The 22564-nt window shown below is 40.1% G+C and overlaps 1 protein-coding gene across 1 annotated transcript in view; it reads left to right on the top strand.

The window, feature by feature from the left end:
* dlg4a (discs, large homolog 4a (Drosophila)) overlaps window positions 1-22564 on the top strand; it is a 45656-nt gene that overhangs the window by 14838 nt on the left and 8254 nt on the right. The window contains exons 3-13 of the mRNA XM_030746001.1: window positions 6590-6646; window positions 15368-15421; window positions 16078-16128; window positions 16996-17120; window positions 18827-18996; window positions 19153-19289; window positions 20548-20692; window positions 20984-21119; window positions 21275-21431; window positions 21528-21630; window positions 22108-22222. Of these exons, the coding sequence (XP_030601861.1) occupies window positions 6590-6646; window positions 15368-15421; window positions 16078-16128; window positions 16996-17120; window positions 18827-18996; window positions 19153-19289; window positions 20548-20692; window positions 20984-21119; window positions 21275-21431; window positions 21528-21630; window positions 22108-22222 (1250 nt within the window). The remainder of the gene's footprint in view (window positions 1-6589; window positions 6647-15367; window positions 15422-16077; window positions 16129-16995; window positions 17121-18826; window positions 18997-19152; window positions 19290-20547; window positions 20693-20983; window positions 21120-21274; window positions 21432-21527; window positions 21631-22107; window positions 22223-22564) is intronic.

Raw genomic sequence — 22564 nt, 5'->3', positions numbered from 1 at the left:
CTTTCCCCCTTTTCTTGTTACTTTGAATCCCTGTGCTCCCAGTTGAGTTTGTCATCCAGTACATGCCAGAGGATCACTAATTATTCATAGTTGATGGGTGCACCATTTATTATGGTAATGAGGCAGGAGAGTTACTCCATTCTCTAAAAACCACCAGTATGAGGTTTATTAAGTCAAATATAAAATGTAATGCGTGCCCTGCAGTGATTCAGATCATTACATGACTCATTCAGACAGTCCGTTGAGGCTTGTGGTATTTTTCTGTATATCTGTGAGTTAACATGCAGGAAATGTAATTTTATGATCTCATGATGATAACATCTTTGGTGATTTTTTTAAAATATATTTTTCTAACCAACAAATTGCCTCATTTAATTACAGTATCCTATTGTACTAAGGAGTAGTTTATCCCTATAAATTGTGTCCCAAATACTCACTACTGCAGCATTTCTTTATTCATTCACTAACAAAAAAGAAGAAATCCCAATAAAATGCAGTTTTTTAACTCCCGTTTGAGCAACGCTGATGAAATTGACTCAGCCTTATTCATATACACTCACAGGCCAGAACTGCCTTAATTCTTCATGATATAGATTCAACAAGTTGCTGGAAACATTCCTCAGAGATGTTGATCCATATTGACATAATAGCAGCACACAGTTACTGTAGATTTGTCAGCTGCACTTTCACATTCAATGGATTTGTGGCTGATGTGCAGAAACAGGGCAGAGAATCTGGATATTGATTAGAATTTACATTCAAAAAGCTGAAGTAATTTCTGCTTTTGTTGCATTTCTGCATTTTTTGCATTTTCTGTATTAGGATTTGTATACTTCTGCATTTGGTTGTGTATGATGAAGATGGTGAAGATTGCTTCTGTTATTTGTATTCCTTCCTTGCACAGTTACTGACTCTGCTACACTGTGTTGTCCTTAAGAGTCTTGACTCTTTATCATTTTTGACTCCTAAAGCAGTTTATTGAAATTACTGGAAGAAACACATGTTGGCGGATGCATAAGTCAGTTTGTGCAGTAGAACATTACTTTGTACTTTTAATTGGCTTCATATTCTTCATAGGTTTATAAAGCATGGTTTTCTTGGTCATATAAGTTGATCAGTGCTTGATATTGTTTAACCCTTAATAATTCACAAAAATATAAATAAGTATATTTATCTATAAGTAAATATATATAAAATTACACATGATACCAGTTTGAATTAATAGCGCTGAATTTTTTTGTTCACTGTGTTGTGTAGATGTGATAGTTAAGTGATATTTAGTATGCATTGTCCTGCTCCCTGACAACATGTTTGGGACAAGAAATGTTTTGCTCAACTTTTTAGACAATTAATACAACTTACATAATTTATATATACTTTATATAATAATCTGACTTTTATTTACAACATCCCTGTTTCAGGTCCAGCTGTAGAGTTTGTTACATGTCATTTTTTTTCTATATGCTGTGATTCACCTGAGAAACAGAAAATCCAAAGTAATCTTTAACATCTTTGATAGTGGAGCTAATTTTACAATTGTTTAAATAAAATTCGTGTTTGGTTTTTGTCTTCATAGCTTTAGAGCACGTCTCTTGAGGGAATTGTAGTTTGAAGTTATAGTATAGTTGTAAATAGCTTTTAAGTAATACAAATTAAAATGATTGCCTTTAACGTAATTTTTTATAGTTGTTATAAGTTAAAATTTACTTACTTATGTTATCTGTACTTTTTGCCCACAAATTCAGAAGTGTAGTTATACATAATACTTCTATAGTGACAAGCATTCAAACTCATAGCTAGCATACTCAAACTACCCAGAACATGAAAGTCCAAAAACAAAAAAGAAAACAGTCCTGCGGGTTGGCTCGGCCAAAGGGACCAGCAGAAGAGGCAAAACAATTCGGGAGGTCGTCCAGGGAACCAGAGACAGAAATTAAGCGACTCTGGGGGCCAGGACACCCTTTGAAGGCTCGGTTGGGAGACCAAGGACAGTGACGGAGATCTTAAGGTGGCGTGGCTAGAGGCTGACAACAGTGATTGAGACCTTTGGGTGGCATGGCTAGAAGCCAACCACAGATGCACAACCTTTCGGAAGACTTGGCAGATGGCTGGCAGTGGAGGCCGAGTAGCTTGGGGACCACGGGCTCTGCATTCTCTGACAACTGGTGGTGCTCAGCAGGGCTCCCAGTCTCCTCTGATGACTGGATACCCAGGTTCACAGGATACCCAGGTTGCACAGGATACCCAGGTTGCACAGGATACCCAGGTTGCACAGGATACTCAGGTTGCACAGGATACCCAGGTTGCACAGGATACTCAGGTTGCACAGGATACTCAGGTTGCACAGGATACTCAGGTTGCACAGGATACCCAGGTGGCACAGGATACTCAGGTTGCACAGGATACTCAGGTTGCACAGGTTGTCCTGTGGCTGCGCAGTGCTCACAGCCACCTCCTTTGACTGCTGGGACTGCACAGGGCACATGGCCATCTCCAGAGGCTGAAGCTGAGACTGGCCCTTAGCCACCCTCACCCTGGGAAAATAAACAGGTGCTGGGACAGGCTGAGCCCTAACCACCCTAACCCTGGGAATTCGAACAGGTGCAGGCTTCACAATCTCTGGGGAGATTCTCAAGAGAGGCCTGCGCACTGTGCAATAAACGTTCTCCGGGGGTGCAGGCTGTGAAACATACATAGTCTCTGTGGGTGGTCCAAGCAGGGCTACAGTCTCTGGGAATGCTGGCTTGGGTCTGGTAACAGCAGAAGTGGCCAGGGTAACTCCTGCGTCTGCTGACCCAGGATCAGCAGACGCAGGAGTGGAAAGCTGTACACCTAGCAGCCCTCATCCTAGGCCCAAAAACAGGCGAAGACCTGGTGTTGGTCGCCTGGCGTCCACCCACCCAGAAGGGAACATCAAAGAGAGCCTGGCATCGGTCACCCTCAGAGCAGACTGGGGCCTGATGTCAACTGAGCCAGGTGAGAAGGCTGGTGAGGAGCTGGAATGTGTACTGGGCTGATGTGACAAGGTTTAGGTGTGGAGCTGCTGCTTGTGTGATGAGGTTTGGGTGCATCACTGCCGAGGACCACGCTTCCTCTTAGAAGTGTTGGAGGAGCTTATCAGCAGCTGACGAGGGGATGAGGAGCAGAGTCTAAGGTGATAACAGCAGCATGGAGGATTGTCTTTACTTGATTCCATAACCCAAGAACAAGAAGGTCAATTAGGCATGTGTTCACTATGACAAGTATTTGTATTTCCTCCAAAACTCTTTCAGTGTGTGGAGGAGGAGTATTTCACTAAGTGTCGCCATAAACCTCAAGGCGACACTTCAAATCAAATCTCGGTCTGCTGCGTCCGTCATGGTCATGTCCTTCTGTCATGGATTGCTGTGTGACAGACAGAGTGTGGACCCAAATGCAGGACTCGGGAGATGGAACATAAACTCAAAAAGGCAGCTTTAATGCTGAAGTCTGTTCCAAAAATACAAAATACAAACACAAGGCAAGACTGGAGACAGAAATGCAAGAACTTGGAGACAAAGGGAAAACATGGAATGAGGACACAGATAGCATGAGGACGGATGTGACAAAGAACTGAGGAAAACTCAGAGCTTAAATACACACGAGAGGTAAATAGGGAGAAAGGACACAGCTGGGGAAACCAAGACACAGGTGAACAGAATCTAACAAGACAAGCAGAAGCAAAACTAAACACAAGAGACTAGCAAAATAAAACAAGAAGTAGCTAAGCACGGGAACAGGAACGCAGACTTAACATAGTACACAGGAGGGCAAGAAAAAAACTCAAGGAATTAACTATAATTGCAATTTACAAAGAAAGCAGACTGAGAATAAAACCATGAAGAGAATAAAGCTAGAATGCAAAATTCCAAAATGGCCAGAACCAAGAACAAACTAAGCAGAAAAATAAACCATAAGCAAGCTAAAAAACAAAAAAAAGAAGGAAGAGATTTAACAATAACAGAACTTGAACTGCCAAAGGATCATGACACTGTTGCAATCAATGGTCTTCTTCAAGGTGGGTCTTCAGATGTTAATAAAACCTTTATTGACGTCTCTGTGCAGCCTATGGCATATAAGAGTGCAGGAAAAAGTGAGAGCTCTGTCTTCTAACACATCGTTAGAAGTGATGTAAAAACACACAGGGAGGAAAATTTTATTTCCAAAAAGAATTTTAAAAAGCATAATAGCATTTTAATTTCACAACAGTAACAATTTATGTCCACAAAACCTGAATTATACATGATGTATTATGATGACTTCATGCTGCCTAGCAGCCGCCTAACAATGAACTAAAAACACCAACAATACTGTAGTATGGGCATGTACTAGTGTATAAAATTGGCTAAACTAAGGTTGTAGTAAGAAAACATAACTTAAAATTGGGCTTCTTCTTGTCTGGTGTACTGTTAAAGTATAGCACAGTCAATATATACACATTAGTACTATACAGCTCACCACTCACTTTATCAAATATTACAGTGCAGGCTGTAAAGGCATTTCCTTTGTATCGTCTCTCAATATGATATGAATTAAGTATAGTGGGTAATACTTTGTGCAAAATGCAAACATTTTACAGTATACACCAGTGTGGTTTGTGTAGTGTGGTTTTTCACTGAGTGCTCCATGCCTCTAAAACTCTCCTAAAATAGACTTTCTTCTATCCCCATTTGTCCAAATATAATTCTGCTGCTTAGTATGTTCACTGCACCAAACCTTGTGTGGCATAGAGAACAGTTTATAAACCACCAAATTGCATTAGCAACAATAACACTGTTATTAAGACACCTACACTGCAGTAAAATTCTGTCTTGAGGATATTTTTCTTAATATGTGAAAGAGAGTATGTTGATGTTGTTTGCAGTGTTTTTGAATCAGGATTGGCCCTATTTCTATTTTTGGAATACTGCTATTATTTATGAAGTTTTGTGTTTCTCTTCAGGGAGAGCTGAATGCACGATGAAGCACAAAGGTCTGCCTTTACTTAGTTCAAAGCCAATTGTTCGCTTCACGCTCCGGGAGCGGTGTACATCCTTGAATAGTTATAAAAACAAATAAAATAACGTAACTCCGTCCCAGGCTGGGTGGATGGATGAACATGTGGAGCCCTTTATGTTTGTCCCAGTCAGAGTCACGTGAGTGAAAGCCATATTGTGATTTGATTCTGCAATACTATAAGGCACATGTAAGTATTTAAACAGGTCTGATAATCGACTTCCACAATTGGTTACATATGACTAACAGATCATTGGCTTGCAGACTTTGTGTTAGTTGCGATTTTGGTGAAGATTTGAAGACACTAACAATTGATTTCAGTGTAAGTATGATGATGATGATGATGATGATGCCTGGTTTATCTGCACCGTGTTACTCCTTGCACTTGTACAGTGCCCTCACACAGGATCCCCTCAGGGCTGACATTTTGCTTTTGTTAACTGTTTTTTTTTTTACTTTTTGAATAACAGTAGAAAGCCTGGCCTGCATCAATATCATTTCCTAATGTTTACTTTCCCATCTTTAATTAGTTTCTGTGCTTCTCCTTCCTTTTTCCACAATACTTACCCCCTCCTGCAGCCATCTCACAGCTTGTGACTGGGTGCTGGCTGCAGAAAGGTTGATTCATAATCACAAAGTTACCTTTTTCCAACTCTTCAGCTCCAGGGAAAGTAGTAAAAGCTCAACTTTGCTACAACTACTCCTGACTTGCCATTGAGCAGGGCAAAATATTTCCAATGAAGCAGTGAATAGCTAGATCTCTACAGTAAGAAAGACAGCTAGTGTCTGTTAATTACAGGATCAGCATGCATCCAGCTAACAAGTAGTGTACTGGATCAGCAAACACAGCTGCCCTAACATTCATACTTTAATTACATGCTTTGTTGCAATTTAAAACTTTTCCAGTGGGAGGAAGGAGGTCTCCTGAAATGTGAAAATGCTGCATTGCTGCTATTTGTAAAATTCATCAGCATATGGTGGCTTGTTCAAAGAAGCAACTTCAGCTGTGCCGAGTAATCCATTCTGCTTTAACAAGCACTGACAGTCCCACTGTTTCTTATTGGTTATATGTGTACCTGAATCTGTTTTTGACTTTCTCGTGTAAAAGCTATCACTGACGAGTAGGGAAACAAAACAATCTGTGCCGACAATCACACGCTACGTTGTGTATTTTTTTCTGTTTTGTTTGATTGTTTGATCACTGCTCTGCAGCGGTGCGTGAATATCTTTTAATTCATCTTCAGGGCTGATGCCTGTATACACACTCAGTACACAATTTTTAATCAAACTTTTGTTATATGCTGTCTATATGGTATGCTGTTACAAGTTTCTAAGATTTTGCAAATAGCAAGTGGATCGCAATTTAAATACTGGAGCATAGTAGATTACAGTTTGGGTCCATGAAACATCACATTCAAAGCATTTTGTATGCCTTGAGGATTTCTTTAAAATATACAATATCAGTCACCATATTTGAGATAAAGAAAAAGAGAAAAGACTGAGCGGTACCCACTGTTCTTCCCTGTGCCCATGTACATGGCCTGCACAATTATCCTCTCCTTCTGTTGTTTTGCAGCCTGTGTTGATGTCTACGGGACACACTCCAATGTACACCTCCGCTGTTTCCACACTGGTAAGAGCACAGCAATCCGTGCTGCTCCATCAACGTGAAAGTTACCAGTGTCATCATCAGTCATCATAATCAGTGTGATTTTTATCCTTGTTCCGTGTCTTTGGCTCGCTGTCTTATTGCAGAGAGACAGCTGCCCATTCATCGCCATTTTATCTGTACTGCCAGAGTATGAGGTCATCTGTTTTCTGATCATATCAGCGGCTTCATACTCATTGTCATTCAAATCTCCTTTGTCTAACAGATTTGTTCAGCTCAAACTCAATGGCTATTTTTGGGACTAAAGTCACATAACTGGAACTGAGTAGTTTTTAAACGTTGGAAATTCAGTCACACTGTAATGTTCAGATCTGTTGCTACATGCATATGTCTGTTCCTATGAGTTAAAGAAATAGCACATAGCCTACTATAATATTTCTGTACCTGTAGGCTCCTGGGCGGTGAATGTAGAAGTTTATATTTCCTCACAATCCCATAACATGTAGTAAAATGGAAAAGTAGTTATGATGACGTGAGACATAAGTTAAACGAATCCTGATGTGTGTTGAAGGCGTTGTGGCGTGGGTATGGATAGACAGATATAATCTTTTTGCAGGGGAGACTGAAACCTGTAGGTGTCAGTGTTAGACTGTGCACACTCACTTTCATAACCTTGAAAAGATGGCTGTCCTGTTTCCTCTATAAAACATTTTTATGAACAGGTTGCATTTGCCTCATGCTTCATGCATTGCTCACAATTGCAAGGCAAAATGTGCATATAATCAGAGGTGGCAAAAGTACTGACATTCTGTACTTAAGTAGAAGTACAAGTACTTATGTTAAAAAATACTTTAGTAAAAGTCGAAGTACTGGTTCAACTTCTCTACTTAAGTAAAAGTAAAAAAGTACAGGCTCTGAAATGTACTCAAAGTAAGAAAGTAAAAGTAGTTCTTTGGAGGATGTTTCTACCTGCTATTTTTGTGTAAAACAAACCGAACCTCATTATATATTATTGTAATATTATAAAATAGTACATGAGAATACAAATGTTATTCCAATCTAAATTTTAATTCTAATGAATGCACTCAGCTTGAATCTGTTATGTAGGACACAAACTGTGAAGGGAATTTAAACACAGCTCTATTCTCTGTGTCCTCCATAGTAGAGGGTGACTGTGCCTCCACCTAAACACCCAGTATTTCACAGCTACCTGAGCTGATCTCCATCCCCTACACTGACAGCATACAGGCTGTAGAAATGTTGGATTCAGTGAATGAATCTCAGCATCAGCAGCTTTGATTCAAACTCATCTCTGCTGCACTGATGTAACCTGTAACTCTGACCATGAACACAAACACTGCGCTCCAGTCCAACACAGAGCTTTACTGTAAATACAGTACAACAAACTAACCTATTTATTAAACACTAAACTGCAGCATTTTCATAGAATCTTTGAATTACACAAAGTCAGCATACTTCAGTTTGTTTTCCAGTCCTTACCTTTAAATCTAACCTCTCCTCTTCTTCTCCTGTCCTCTTTCTCCATCTCTGAGTGAACTTCTCTCTCTTTGCTCTCCCTGAAATACAGCAGCTCTTCTTTTAGCTAGCAGACACATTGTGTGACAAACTGCACACACTTTGTGTGTTTGCTGATATTTGTTGAGCATTTAGAAACGTTGCATTTACCTGCCACACGTTACTCCCTTCATGCTCGCTCCTCTTCAGTAGCGCTAGCTAAGCTGTTTATGTCTGACGTTAAAAAGTAACGAGTCTGTTTGAAAATGTAAGAAGTATAAAGTACAGATACTTGCGTAAAAATGTAGGGAGTAAAAGTAAAAAGTAGTCAGAAAAATAAATACTTAAGTAAAGTACAGATACCTGAAAAATCTACTTAAGTACAGTAACGAAGTATTTGTACTTCGTTACTTCCCACCTCTGCATATAATGGTAGAGAAATTCATCCGGTACCACTGGGAAATTCTGCCTTCCTAACTTTTTATAAATATATTTTCCTGTCAGTTGAAAATTTCAACATCAAGGGGAGTTAGCAATGAGCTGCAATGTAATTACTTTAAAAGCAAAAAGACAGGATCATTGAAATAAGTGCACTATAGAATTTGGCTTTCAGTCTCTCCATGTCTGTTGAACAAGTAGTTTCTCTTGTAATTATACATCATTATTGTCATTGTGGGCCTGCTCTGACTTTGAACACACCACATTTAATAGAACATGCTTAGAATTAGGCTGCTTAACATATGGGAGACCATGCTCCCTCCAGCATGAAGTCATCAGTATGAAAAATGTGTTTGTGTGCATTCCCTCAGACATACACAGGAGCGCTGCATTCTATAGATGCATGCACTCAATTTTCCCCACTGGTTGGGTTAAGTGTGTCCTGTCTTCAAGATGCATTGCACTAATGCCTTTGTGTGTGGATGTCTTTGCAGCCGATGTAATGCCCGTGTGGCTGTCATTGATGTGTAGGCGGTATCGTCAGTCTGTCTCTTTATTGCTCTAATGGTGTGGGGTTTGCCAGTACCACTCCAGGGCCCATTGATTTATGGGTAGGATTGTCTCTGGAAGCACTGCAATGGTTTGGCAAGTAACAGAAGGTCTTTGGGTTATGTACATGATTTAGCAAAGAGGTGCTTTAGCTTCAAATGACATCCATTTTTTAAACTTATCTGGTAATGTAATTAGAAATCTTTTTTTTCACACTGCACAGAACTTTTGATATCGACCTGGGCTCACACTGATGAATCTTCCCGCCTCTTACCCAATATGACTCCTTAAGTTCGCATAAATACAGAAACTGATGTGTTGAGCGCTCTTCTGTTATTTATCTGCTGTTAGTTTACTTAAAGTCCATGTTCTAACAGCAAGTGCAGCAAATAAAGGCTTTCCTAGGTCACATTATATGCCGTCTATAGATTTATTCAAATTCATTACTTGTTTTCTTATCACAAAATAATATGAAAATGGTGCTTTAAAAGGTTATCTCGAAAAACTAAGTCCCGATAAACCGTCATCCAAACATAAACAACAGTGTTTTTAAAAATTCATTTTATTTGAGGTATGCTGAATAAACTGGCCTGAAAGCACTGCTTTAGCTTTTTTCCTTCTCTTTATATAATTCTCCTCAAAGACAGAGATCTGTCTAAAAATACAAAAAATATCTTAGGGTAGGGTTTTTAATAAAGCATGAGGTGCTTTAATTGTGACAGTTTGGACTTGTTGAGATAAAAACTCTACATGGTGTTTATCTTTGCCATTAATACTTCACCTGACAAGCTGAAAGTAAAAACCAGAAGGCTCTAAGTGCTTACTGAAGACTCCCACCAAGCAGTTTGTTATGCTCACTCAGTTCTAATGAAAAAGGATGCATATCACTTTCTCTTGTCTCAACCACAGATGCACAAATAACACAAATCTTGGTCGTACAAAGCAGTCAAACCCTCTGACACGTGTTTAACACTTTGCAAAATTCAGTTGTTTTTAATGTAAGGATCAGTTACACATTTCTGCAGTGATTCCCCAAGAGCTCTCCATTATTCCCTCCCCTTTCTGTTCTCCATTCTTGTCTGGTCAGTATCTGGTCTCCATCTTCATTTTCTCATCCTCCCTGCTTTTCTTTAATAAATGTTTAAATATGTCCCTGCAGCTTCAGTGTAATTACTGTGCAGCCGCAGCTCAGGTCCTTTGGGAAGTGGAGGGAGAGTGGAGGGGAGAGTGAAGGGGGGTGCTGAAAGAGGATGAGAGAGCTGTTCATGCTGAATGGCGGAGTAAAGCATAGAAAGGGCCTTCCAGTTGGAAGGGTGAAAATATTAGATAGGTAAATGGAGGGATTTTATTTCACAGAATGAGAACATTTGCTGACAGCCTGTCCTTCAGCATGTCCTTGCTTAAGTCTGTTCAGTGTGCATGCATGCGTTGTGCATATATTCCTCGCCTGCCAATCCATCTGTCTTTCAGAAAGAGACAGTTTGCACAAGCTTGGAAAAAAGGATCACACAGATGTATGTTTTCATAGTAATTGCATGCCCCATGTAATTATTCAAGGTAAAGAAAAATAAATGTTAAGCAAAGTGCCCCTTCAAACAACTGCTCTTTTCTTCATATCCATTGTCTGTCGAGAGTTTTGCTGTCAATGGTGTTGTATTTACAGACAGAAAGAACTGTTGAGCAAGGTCTTTACAGATGTCTTAAGAGAACATTATGATATTCATGATATTCAACATAATAATAATAAAGCAAAAATGCAGTTTGCACCCAAGCAATTACATTGTTGATAAGTTTATGTAAAAGTATTTTTTCTTCTGATTGTTAAACTTGAAAATTATTTAAATGTGCAAATGTTTGCAGTTAAGGTGCAAAAAACAATATTCAAAATCAGTAGATGGCACATGAGAATATTGGCATCTTAAACCATAACAAACAACTGTTAAGCCAGCCGTTGTAACTCTATGCTGCTGCTTTGCAACTCTCCTTTGGTCTCTGTTTCACCACGCGTGCGTGTGTGTATGTGTGTGTCTCCACTGCTCTGTGTGTGTCAGCATGGAGCAGAGCATAGACATGGTGAAACAGAAAGCAGCAAAACAGCAGAAGAGACTCAAACATTCAGCTGACATTGTGAGCATTTAAGTTAGGTCAGTAACATGAATAAAACATCACTTTTTTTTTTTTTAAACACTCTGAATTGCATCTGCCAACTTGCTTTAAGTTGAAATTTCAGTTTCCTCTCATCATAAATGCAGGGAGGGCCAAGTTTCTCACAGGAACTTGCTAACATGCATACATGTCCAGTCACCAAATCATGGAACACAAAAGAGGGAGGATTTGTTCATTATCTGCTAAAGACTGCTACACAATCACTCCAATTTCTCACCTTTAGGGAAATGCACACACTTTCAAAGATAGCTCAGGTCAGGCAAAAAAATGTCAATTTTTTTCCACCCAAGCTGTCACTACTGTGTTTAGGCTTCATTCTTTTTACTAGAACTGGGACTTAAAAACCTTTCAGTTTCGATTGTTCCTGAGGAAAAGTGAGGCTAGTTTGAGCTACTTGTCCTTCTAGGTTCAGTCAAAGTATAATTCCTCAGCCTTTCACATTGCCGGCGTAGACATTATACAGAGAGACAGCTAAGTAATTGCCATCAAACTTTCCTGCCTGCTCCTCTTTCTCTCAGCAGCAGGGATGGGAGGGGTACAGTACAGTAGCAACAGAAAATGTGAACTGCGTTCTCACTGAGCACAGACCAGTAGCAGGGCGGCACGACTATCGTAGTCCACTCCCAGAGAGGATGGAGAATGACAGGATCTGTTTATTTTTATTCTGGATGGATGGATTTCCAAAGGCTGGATGATTAAGTGTCAGATAATAACAAGACTTATTGGCGACAAGTGATCAACCTCAACCTTGGTGGATGAAGTCTTCAGCACCGAGTCGGCAAGAGGAAAACATATCTGAGCCGTGCTCCTCGTGTGATTCTGGATTTGAAATCATTGAAAGGTGTATCCCATGTCTTGAGCATTCTATCTTTGCTATCAGGTTTCAATTAGATTTGTTTTAAGTGCAAAGCTCAAACATAATGTCCTAAGTTGAAACAGATATCTTTTAATTGATCCAATGTAGACATTAACTGTTATGGCAGGGCCTAGACCTAATGGCTCACTTGGCAACAATACCTTGGTGGTACTTTGTGAGGAATTTGAAAGAAGACACTTGCATAGTGTACTCTAAAACATTTAGGACACTCTCAGTGTGTCTGTGTGTCATTTTAAGACTTGAACAGGGTGTGATATTTAATATTAATGACTGAAATCTAAGAACAAAAGCACAATGTTCATGTCTGTGTGGTACGCCAAAAAGATGGGCTGCCGTTTCCTCAACAATGTACGGAAGGCCAAGAAACATCGACGTCATAAAATGGTAGGCATGTTTTAAACATGTTATTTTGTTTGTTTGTTTTTTGTTTTTGTTTGTTTTTGCATGAATCCACCTCAGCATATTTGCACAAATCTTGATGAAAAAGGAACTGGCACAGAAGATTATATTAGATTATGTTATTTAATTGTACCAGGATTTGTTTTGTGGAATCTTCACAGATTGCTGCCATTAATGCACATTATAGACATTTTAATCATGAGGAGCTCAAGCAGTCAAATCTGGTAATACTAATCAAATCCTGCTCCGGCCGCGTGTGAGCGGTAATGCACATTTGTGTGAGCGATTCAATAAACAATCAACCCCCCCACCCACCCACCCACCCACCCACACACACACACACACACACACACACACACACACACACACACACACACACACACACACACACACACACAAAAGTATACCTAAAGGGGGCAGTAAATGAGAAATGCATATGTGACATTGAAGTTAAACTTCCTGCACAAAAATCTCACATCTAATCTAAAAATACACCTAAAAATGACAGCTATATACTACAAAACACTTCACATAATCTGCCAGTAACTCACTGATTCAATCCTTAGTGAGCAACACAAACAGATTAGAAAGCACTAATTGACTGTCCCGCTGCTTCAGCACAGTGCATGTTAGAATACTGAAATATATTCTTTCATTTAGAAAATTTTTTTTGAAATCACAGCAGTGCACAAAACATCGCTAAATCTGCTGCTTTTTTCTTGTTTCACTCATCTGAATGTGCACATTGTGGAAATGAGCTTGCTGCGTGTACAGTAAATGCATTAGGGTCTGTTTGCTGATGGATGGTGGTGCATCCTATAAAGACATGCCAGAGCTGGCTGAATAGGTTGTGTTAAAATATAGGTGGGCAAGAGCAGCCAAACACTGTAAATCCTAACAGCCCTGATTTCGAAAGACTTGACAGAGAGAGAGAGAGAGAGAGAAAGAAAGCTCTGTCAAAATCCCTGCAGGGAAATTGCCTGCACTAGGCTTAGATTTCTGCTCGCTATACTCATTATTTCTCTCTCTAGATAAGGATGAATTTGACGTAATGTTCAGTAGCACCGCTGGATGCAGCTGCCGTACATGATGAAGCTGTGCACAGGCAATGCTGCAATCAGACAGTGAGCGGTTGAAACACTCATCAGAAGAGAGATTTATGGCTTTTCTTCACTTGGACTGACGTTTTCTGAAACCGTCCATGTCATTAGTATCATTGCATACGTCCAACATGTTTAGGGAGCAGGCTTCACGGCACTTCTGGGCTCCTCAGATATAATTAATGTTGTTAATAAAATAATTCTGCTGTGGTAGGATATTGTTTATAGTGCATGCTAGCTCTGGGACACAGATTGAAACAGAGGCTTCATTAATGTCATTAGTTACCCCTGCACTTTTCCTCCAGTACCATGAAACACTTAATGAAACTGAGCCATTGTGAACAAAATGTGAATTATCGGCATTTCCTGCTGTGAATAGCAAAAATGTATGTTGTGAAAAGTCTGTTGAAAACTACCAAAAGGCTGCCTTAGGCTGCTATAATGTATTTAGAGTCACATCCAGCTGTAGGTTTCAGAGAATGTATGAATGAATGGATAACTGTAAGTGCTTCTTCCTTTGGCTCAGCTTAAATATCTTAGAGTGAGTAAAAAATAACTTCCCTTTGCATTGCATAAAGATCACTGGGTAGGAATGTGAAGCCATTTTATTGAAAGCGAATGTGTTTAGATTGGCCGCGTAGCTGTTTGTGTGTGTCAGAGCTGTCGGGTCTGTGAAGGTCAGCAGGCTGATTTTGTGCTGCTGTTTGCTTTTCTCTAAGCACTTTTGGATGCACGGTGTCTTTCCCATGCTAATCAGTGTGCTCAAGAACAGCAACAAAAATGAACAGTGGCGTTTTGCACAGGGAGTCAGTCAACAGCGTATTCAAATCTTACAGCGTCAGACTGATTGAAGATGTGAGTAAATCCTGAATGAAAGAATGAGAATACAATGCTGATGGCTGGTGTGGGGAGCTGGTGCTATATGAATAAAACTGAACTGAAATAAAAGAGGATGAACAAAAGGTCAACTGTGACACTTCAGATGAGCTGAAAGAGAAGTGTTGGCAGGTAAATCCAGCCCACGTCCACGCCAAAAAACTTGTCCTCTCGTTGAGTTGCTGCCTTTTGTATTATTTTCTGTATCATGTTCCTGATGAATAACTCGTTGAAATGCTGTGATTTAATCAGGCTTTATGAGCCTTGCTGCAGTATGGGTTTGGGAAAAAAAATCACTGACCATTAAGTGAGCTGATATTATACTAAATGGGCTAACCATGCTGTGCGTCATTGTCATGTTACCAGTTCACTGTGTCTTCATCATCCTCCGACTCGCCACAGCGATTTCCATATCCCCATACTGAGAGGTTTGTTTTGAATCGATGGGCAGGACGCAGCGTTTCATATCCACAGTATTCACGAGATGGACACTTACTGCACCAGAGCTGTAATTTAACTAGCAGCTAGAGCAAAATAAAGCCATGACCGAGAGTTTGGAAATGCACACGGGCTCGCGTGAATGATTTCTGTGTCCATCGTGGATGGATAATAACAAATGGTTTAGGAGCAGTGCTCCCTATCCTTTAGCGGAGTGATAACCATAGCAGAGTGAGAACAGTGTCATCACAGCTTACAGCTAAAATGGTCATCAGTCTTGGCTGTGACTGCAGGTTTCAAGGGTATACTGAGAGCTCACCAGGGAGTTGCTTCATGTTTGAATTCCTGCCATTATTTCCTAATAATGTTTCGTCTCTCTGCCTCCAGGGAAACACTCCTCCAGTGGTCGTGAACACTGACACACTCGATGGCTCCCCATATGTAAGGATTATGTTTAATCTTCCCTTTATTGTATTATTACGTTAGGCTTAACCACACGTCTAACTTAACTGCCTTTATATTATTGTATATTATCAGTTCAGTTCCACTTCTTTCCCACTGTGCAGGTAGGTCTTTGCTCGCTGTATTAATCTGAACGCTAACAGTGATTAATTTGACTCCATTTTAATTAAATTAGCTTTCGTTGTTTGATCTAAATTTGGCAGAAACATTCCTTAATTTGCTTCAGAGTTCTGAAATGATGCCATTTCTGTAAAGAAAAAGTGACCACGTGACCACAAGCTGTGTAGAGAATGAGGAAATGCCTGCAATCACAGAGCAGCAGCAGCATTTTTTGCACCACTGCAGCATGAAGAGAAGTTGTTTTCTAGGTCAGACACCAAAACACAGAAGTCTGACGTTTCTTAAATCCCCTCTTCCTCTTGAACTGTAATTGCAAAGGTAAAGCCGATGTGGAGCCAAGTTGTTCATCCAGAAGGAGAATGGGACTAAAAGAATAGTACGGCAGCGAGCCAGTTACACTAGTCCACACATGACAATCATATCAGCAGGACTAATGCTAAAAATAAAAATTAGCTGACTGATTGTGACAAAAGTACTCTCCAAGGACAGTCCTTAAACTGACATCTTCTTGACAGGTGAATGGGACAGAAGGCGAAATCGAGTATGAGGAAATCACACTGGAGAGAGTGAGTGTGACAATCTGATCTTTTAATCCTCATTACACATTTACAGAATGTTGTTGTGCTAAGATTATTATTATATGGGCAACTGTGGTTCAGAAAGTAGAGCAAGTCAAAGTCAAGCACTGTATGAATGAGTGAATGTAAAAGTGCTTTGAGTGATGCATCTGTAAATGTCAGTCCATTTATTAAAAGACATGGAAACATGATACTGTCACCTGATCAAATACAGTCGTGTGAAAACTAAGTACACTCTTACTGCTTCCATGGGATTTAAGAGGGTAATTAGAAGCCAGGTGCTGCTAATTAAATGTGCTTAAAAAGTACATAAAAACAGAGGGGTGATGATTTGGACTTTTTGCAGCCACAGGTCCTGGGCACCTTGCTGTCATTGGGTCGACCATGAACTCTTCTGGAAACCAAAGTACTCCAGAGTCAAATGTGAGGCCGTCTGTCTGACAGCTAAAGCTTGGTCGAAATCGGTGCACTTTACAGCACAATGATCCCAAGCACAGCAGCAAATGTGCAACAGAATGGCTGAAAAAGAAGCGACTCAAGGTGCTGCAATGGTCCAGTCAAAGTCGAGACCGCAACCTGATTGAAATGTGGGACCTTAAGAGTGCTGTGCATAAACAAGTGCCCACAAACCTCAATGAACTAAAGCATCTTTGCAAAAAAGAGTGGGCCAAAATACCTTTTTGAAACAAAGCGAGAGACTGATGAAATCAGACAAAAAACAATAAGTTCAAATGATTGCTGCTCAAGGTGATTCAACGTGTACTTGGTTTTTCACAGGACTGCACAGAGTCATGTGAAAACCTTGTTTTTTCACATCGCTGTAGTTAATTGTGTTCTGTTTGCACTGAATTGCAGGGTAACTCAGGCCTGGGTTTTAGCATAGCAGGGGGAACAGACAACCCCCATGTGGGCGACGACCCCAGCATCTTCATCACCAAAATCATACCTGGAGGAGCCGCAGCTCAGGATGGACGGCTGAGGTAAAACCACGCATGCCGACTACAATAAACACACATCCAGTCTGCATGCACATTTGTTCCCAAACCCAAAAACAAGAGTAGTAGAGGCTTAAGCAAAGCCTCCCATCTTCTTTTTTAAGTGCAAAGTAATGTAACACAGTACTATACATTGCCCGTTGCTTGTTCAGTCTGCTCAGCATCAGAGCTACATCTGAGACCATCTGTCTGCTTAATTCAAGAAAGGCATGCCTCAGCCTTGCTAAAATTTTGTCTTTTTTTTCCCCCAACTTGTTTAAAAGTCTTGTTGCATTTCGATTCTGTTTATAAGAAGCAAAGTAAGGTTTACATATGCTCTATATGACAAATGAGTTCCCACTTTAAACACATAATATGGAATATCATGTTTAAAATGTGGTTTGTGTGTCAGGGTTAGTGCCACACTCTCACTTAATGAGCAAAACATGTAGAAGCTAGGAGCCGCATATTTTTTGGGATGGAAATACTGTGTTCTTACCTAAATTAAAATTCAAAAGGGTGAAATCCTAACGAAGCCTGTTACAAGAATATGCAATAATATGCATGTTTTGCCACTTTTATGTGAGGGCGTAGTACAGAGTTTGCCTTTCTGTATAAAAAAAAAAAACAACACTTATAATCCATTTCCGTGACTGTGCTGTAACACAGAAGCATCGTCTTCTTTACACTTGGCCTAGAAACCTCCATCTGGAGTGATGGGCTTAAAGAATGCCTAAAAAAATGCTTGAACACAAGTTTTTTTTTTTTCTTGGCCTTTAATTAAGCTACTGTCTGCTTACTTTAAGATGGTTAAGGTGTCCTTCCATCAAGGGAACTGAATGACTCAATGGTCAATGTGATTTGTTTAAAAATCCTTTGTTTTTTGTTTGTTTGTTTGTTTTTTGGGGGGGGGGGCAGGGTGCATTTTTTTACAGTTTAATAAAGGTGATTTAGAACATTTAGTCCCCTATACATATAGAATAAATAAAGGTTACATTTAAATCAACACAGTGCATCAAAGAATATAAATAAATGCTCTGTGGAGGCTAAAAAAAATTGCATGATAAAAATGCCACTGCCCAATGATAATGTTTAAAATTGTCCCTTACATGCAGCCTCACAAATAATATGCAGCTTGAATGATGTAACATCATTTGCATGAAGCTGTCAGCTGTGATTGGGTCCCTTTGGATTTGGCTATAGCAATGTATTTCAATGGTTAAAGCTCTGGCAGCCCACAAGAATAAATTCAGTCCTATTTACGCATCATCATTTTCATGGCCATAAAATAAATTTTGAATACATGAATGGAGTCACGAGAACACGGCCCTGGAGAAAAAAATTGTGCATGTCTGAAAATAGCCATTTCATAGCTGAAAATCATTTTCTCCTATACACACAGGCTGTCACTTTCACTCTACATATCGAGTTGTCATCATTTTTTATGAGCGGTTAACTGAAAGAAGCTATACTGCAGCTTTCCCTGGTGCTAAATCAATAGAACAAGAGATTATACCCTCTTTAATCTTAGTCACTGAGAACTGGAGAGAAATCTGTGGTGAAACTGGAGCCCCAACACAGCTATAGCTGGAGATTGACCTCGTCTGGTGGAGGATTGCACCCAATTTCTTCACCAAAACAAAAAAAAAAACTCATGCGGTATTTTTTCCTCTCTCGCCCACAGTCTCTCTCTGTGTCTCTCCATTTGTTAGTGTGAATGATTGCATCCTATTTGTGAATGATGTTGACGTGAGGGAGGTGACACATAGCCAAGCTGTGGAGGCTCTTAAGGAGGCAGGTGCTATCGTCCGCCTCTACGTTCTCCGCAGAAAACCAGCAGCGGAAAAAGTTACTGAAATCAAACTCATCAAAGGGCCTAAAGGTATGTGCGGACTGGTGCACAGCATCAACGCTTTTGTGTGGGCTTACGGATGGGTTAGGGTTAGGGTTAGCTAAGCCGTGCCCTCTGGATTTAGTAAATCTGCTCTGTGTTAACCTGCAACCTCCTTTGCTCACGCTCTGCTCCCCCTTTTCTCAGGATTAGGTTTCAGCATTGCTGGAGGAGTGGGAAACCAGCACATACCAGGAGATAACAGCATCTATGTCACTAAGATCATTGAAGGCGGCGCGGCTCATAAAGACGGGCGTCTGCAGATTGGGGACAAGATCTTTGCGGTCAGTCACTCAAATATAATAGCTACCAGCATACAGAGACATGTGTCCTCATACATGCATGTCTCTGATGGCCTCAGAGCCTGGAGTTTTTAGCACACGGCCTCATACACACATTGTGTATATATGAAGCATTGATGTATCAAGAGCCAAGATAAATTACATCTATCAGTTTCCGTGGTTTGACATTACAGACATGTTAACAGACGTGTAGCCTGGAATAAATGATAACTGTAACACTGCCAGAATGAGTTCTAAGTAGCATTACTGCCACCTGCTGGAGAATAGAAAGCTCCACACTACCAGCTTCAAAATGGTGCTGTTTCCAGTAAATGGTGTCTGCACTGTTGCTTTAACTCTAAATGGGATGTGGCAGCATGCTTTTGTTCTCTGTAAATTTGTGAAGAAAAAAATGCATTAACTGTGATCTCTTGGTAACCTACAGTAAAACCACACAGCCACAATTTCTTGGAATTAACTCTCACCCAGCTGGAATTTGTCTCTACATGTCATTCCAGCTATTTCTCACCCTGCATTTCCTGTCTAAACCAATTTAGATTTAGCAATTTATACTCTAATTTCTACATCAGAGCTGTCAAATATGAGGTTACTGGCCCAGAACCAGCCTTTCACGAGGTCCCACCTGGATGGCTTTGCTAAGTGTAACTGATACGATTCTGATACAGTAGACTGACTGAATGAAGAGAAAATAATTTTTGTTAAGACAGATCAGGCTGCTTCATAAATGGATGGTTCATAAAATGCAAACACTTTCCAAATCTATCTTATACGTCATTGAACTAAAAAAATTGAAAAAATTTGGATGTGTGTGTTTTTTATAGGTTATTAGGAAGCAGCTTTACTGGCCTGGCACACTTGGCTTTACTGTATATGCCCAGATGAGAAAATGAGTGTGACTCCCTGTCTTAGATAAAGAGAGATTCTCTAATACAGTTAATTGCAATTTCACTTTGCACATTATTCAGATTGGTCTGTGCTACAATAAATCAGTTAAAACCTATTGTTCTAGCATTAAAAATTGACATGTTATTATCTTCTTGCTCTCAAATGTGTTAATTATCCACAGACCAAATTGTAATTTTTCTTTCATCACTGAAATTTAGCCAGCAAATGTCTATCTCTATTGAATCTAATCCGTTAATGCTGCTGAATCACACATAATGAAGTCAGTGTGGCGATAGCCTTCTAATTTGCACTTTGCTCCCTTTCTTGTGTTTCCTTGTTTGTTGTGAACAATCAGGTGAATAATGTGTGTCTGGAGGATGTGATGCATGAGGATGCGGTGGGGGCTCTGAAGAACACAGCCGAGGTGGTGTACCTCAGGGTGGCCAAGCCCAACAACCTGTTCCTGACCAACTCTTACAACCCTCCAGACCTCACCAGCAGTGAGCTCCTTTTTTTATGCCCAAATTTGTTCACCATGTATTAAAACAAGGCCAAAAACAGTCCTGCCGTTTTCCCTACATTTAGAACAGTCAAACATAGAACAGAGGGAAAAAAAATGTTCTTATTAAGTGCTAGAGATGACTATGGGAGTTCTCTGAATATTAAAAACTCATGTAGACAAGTTTACACCATTTCTTTTGACCTGAAACTAAGAAAAAAAATGAAACCACAATAAAATCTATGTGTGTGATATTTTATACTTCATTTGGCTTCGTGTGCATTTTTCCCAGCATATTCCCATATGGATACCGAACTCAGCCACCCGAACTATCTCGGATCAGATTACCCGCAAGCCCTGACTCCCACCTCACCAAGTCGGTTTTCTCCTGTTCTGCATGGGATGATGGGAGATGATGACATTCCCAGGTGAGCAATGATGCTTGAACTATATTTCTATCACGTTTATTGATTATTAATTTCTAGCATTTTTAGCAGCAGTAGTAGCAGGAGGGTTAGTTGTATAAAACTTATTTTGTTTTGGAGTATTACTGTTTCCTCTCTCCCTCGTCGCCTTTTCTCAGAGAGCCTCGTCGAGTTTTGATCCACCGAGGCTCTACAGGTCTGGGATTCAACATCGTTGGAGGAGAGGATGGTGAGGGAATCTTTATCTCCTTCATCCTGGCAGGCGGTCCGGCTGACCTCAGCGGGGAGCTGCACAAAGGCGATCAGATCCTCAGTGTAACGACAGTTTTCTTAATTTCACACAGGCACGCAGTGGCACCGACTCTTCAGGTGTTAACAATCATGGTGTTTGTGCGTGTGTTTGTGTTGCAGGTAAATGGTGTGGACCTGCGTATGGCCACACATGAACAGGCAGCTGCGGCACTGAAGAACGCTGGCCAGACAGTTACTATCATCGCACAGTACCGGCCCGATGGTAAAGCCACAGCTACCGTACATAAAGAATATGAAAGGTTTCTCAAATTTTCAACTCAGTTGTTTGAGCAACAAGTCTCCCAATTGGCACTTAAAATAAGCTTAAAATTCTCTTCAAAATTATTTTTATTTGAGGACAATCATTAAATAACTGGTTTTGTTTTTTTGTTTTTTTTATGTTTTTGTTCTTAGCAGTAGAATATCTCAAAAACAATAAAATCGGGTGGAAATGTAGGCCATGGACAAAGAACGAAACAATGGCTTCATCATTTTTCATTTAAATTCCTTTTGAAACAGAGAGATCAAACATCTGCAGCTACATCCGCTTAGCCACAGTTCAGCCAGCAAAGTACTAGACATGGTATAACGAGAGAGAGGCAGAGAAAAGAGAGAACTGTTCGGTTGCATCTCTATTGCATCTGAAGCAAACATTTTAGGTGTCTGAGTGTAAAAAAATGTTTGTGTTTCTCTGTTTCAGAGTACAGTCGTTTTGAGGCTAAGATCCATGACTTGAGGGAACAGCTGATGAACAGCAGCATGGGCTCTGGGACAACAACGCTAAGGAGTAACCCAAAGAGAGGCTTCTACATCAGGTCTTACGCTAAAAGTAGAAAAAGTACCTTTGATATGAGTCCTATATAATGAAATCAAAGAGGCTTGAGGATGAGGCTTTTTGGGTTAATGCATCATTTGGCTTCAACATAGCAGAAGTCCACAGCTGTTTGGTAATAATAAGAGTATTTCAGATACTCCAGATTATGCAGACTTAGTTAAATTTAATGGCGTTTGAAGTATTTTGAGTCAGAGTGTTAAAAATCTGCCCGCATAAAGCCAATAATACGTCATATTCAACTGAAGAAATTGTCGTTATTTGAACACAGCGGTCCATCCACTTGAACACCATTATGCTGGCAACTGCGGCTGTTTCAAAGAAA

The sequence above is a fragment of the Archocentrus centrarchus genome, chromosome 14 (genome assembly GCF_007364275.1).
Source record: "Archocentrus centrarchus isolate MPI-CPG fArcCen1 chromosome 14, fArcCen1, whole genome shotgun sequence".
NCBI lineage: Eukaryota > Metazoa > Chordata > Actinopteri > Cichliformes > Cichlidae > Archocentrus > Archocentrus centrarchus.
This window is presented reverse-complemented; position numbering and strand designations above follow the sequence as displayed.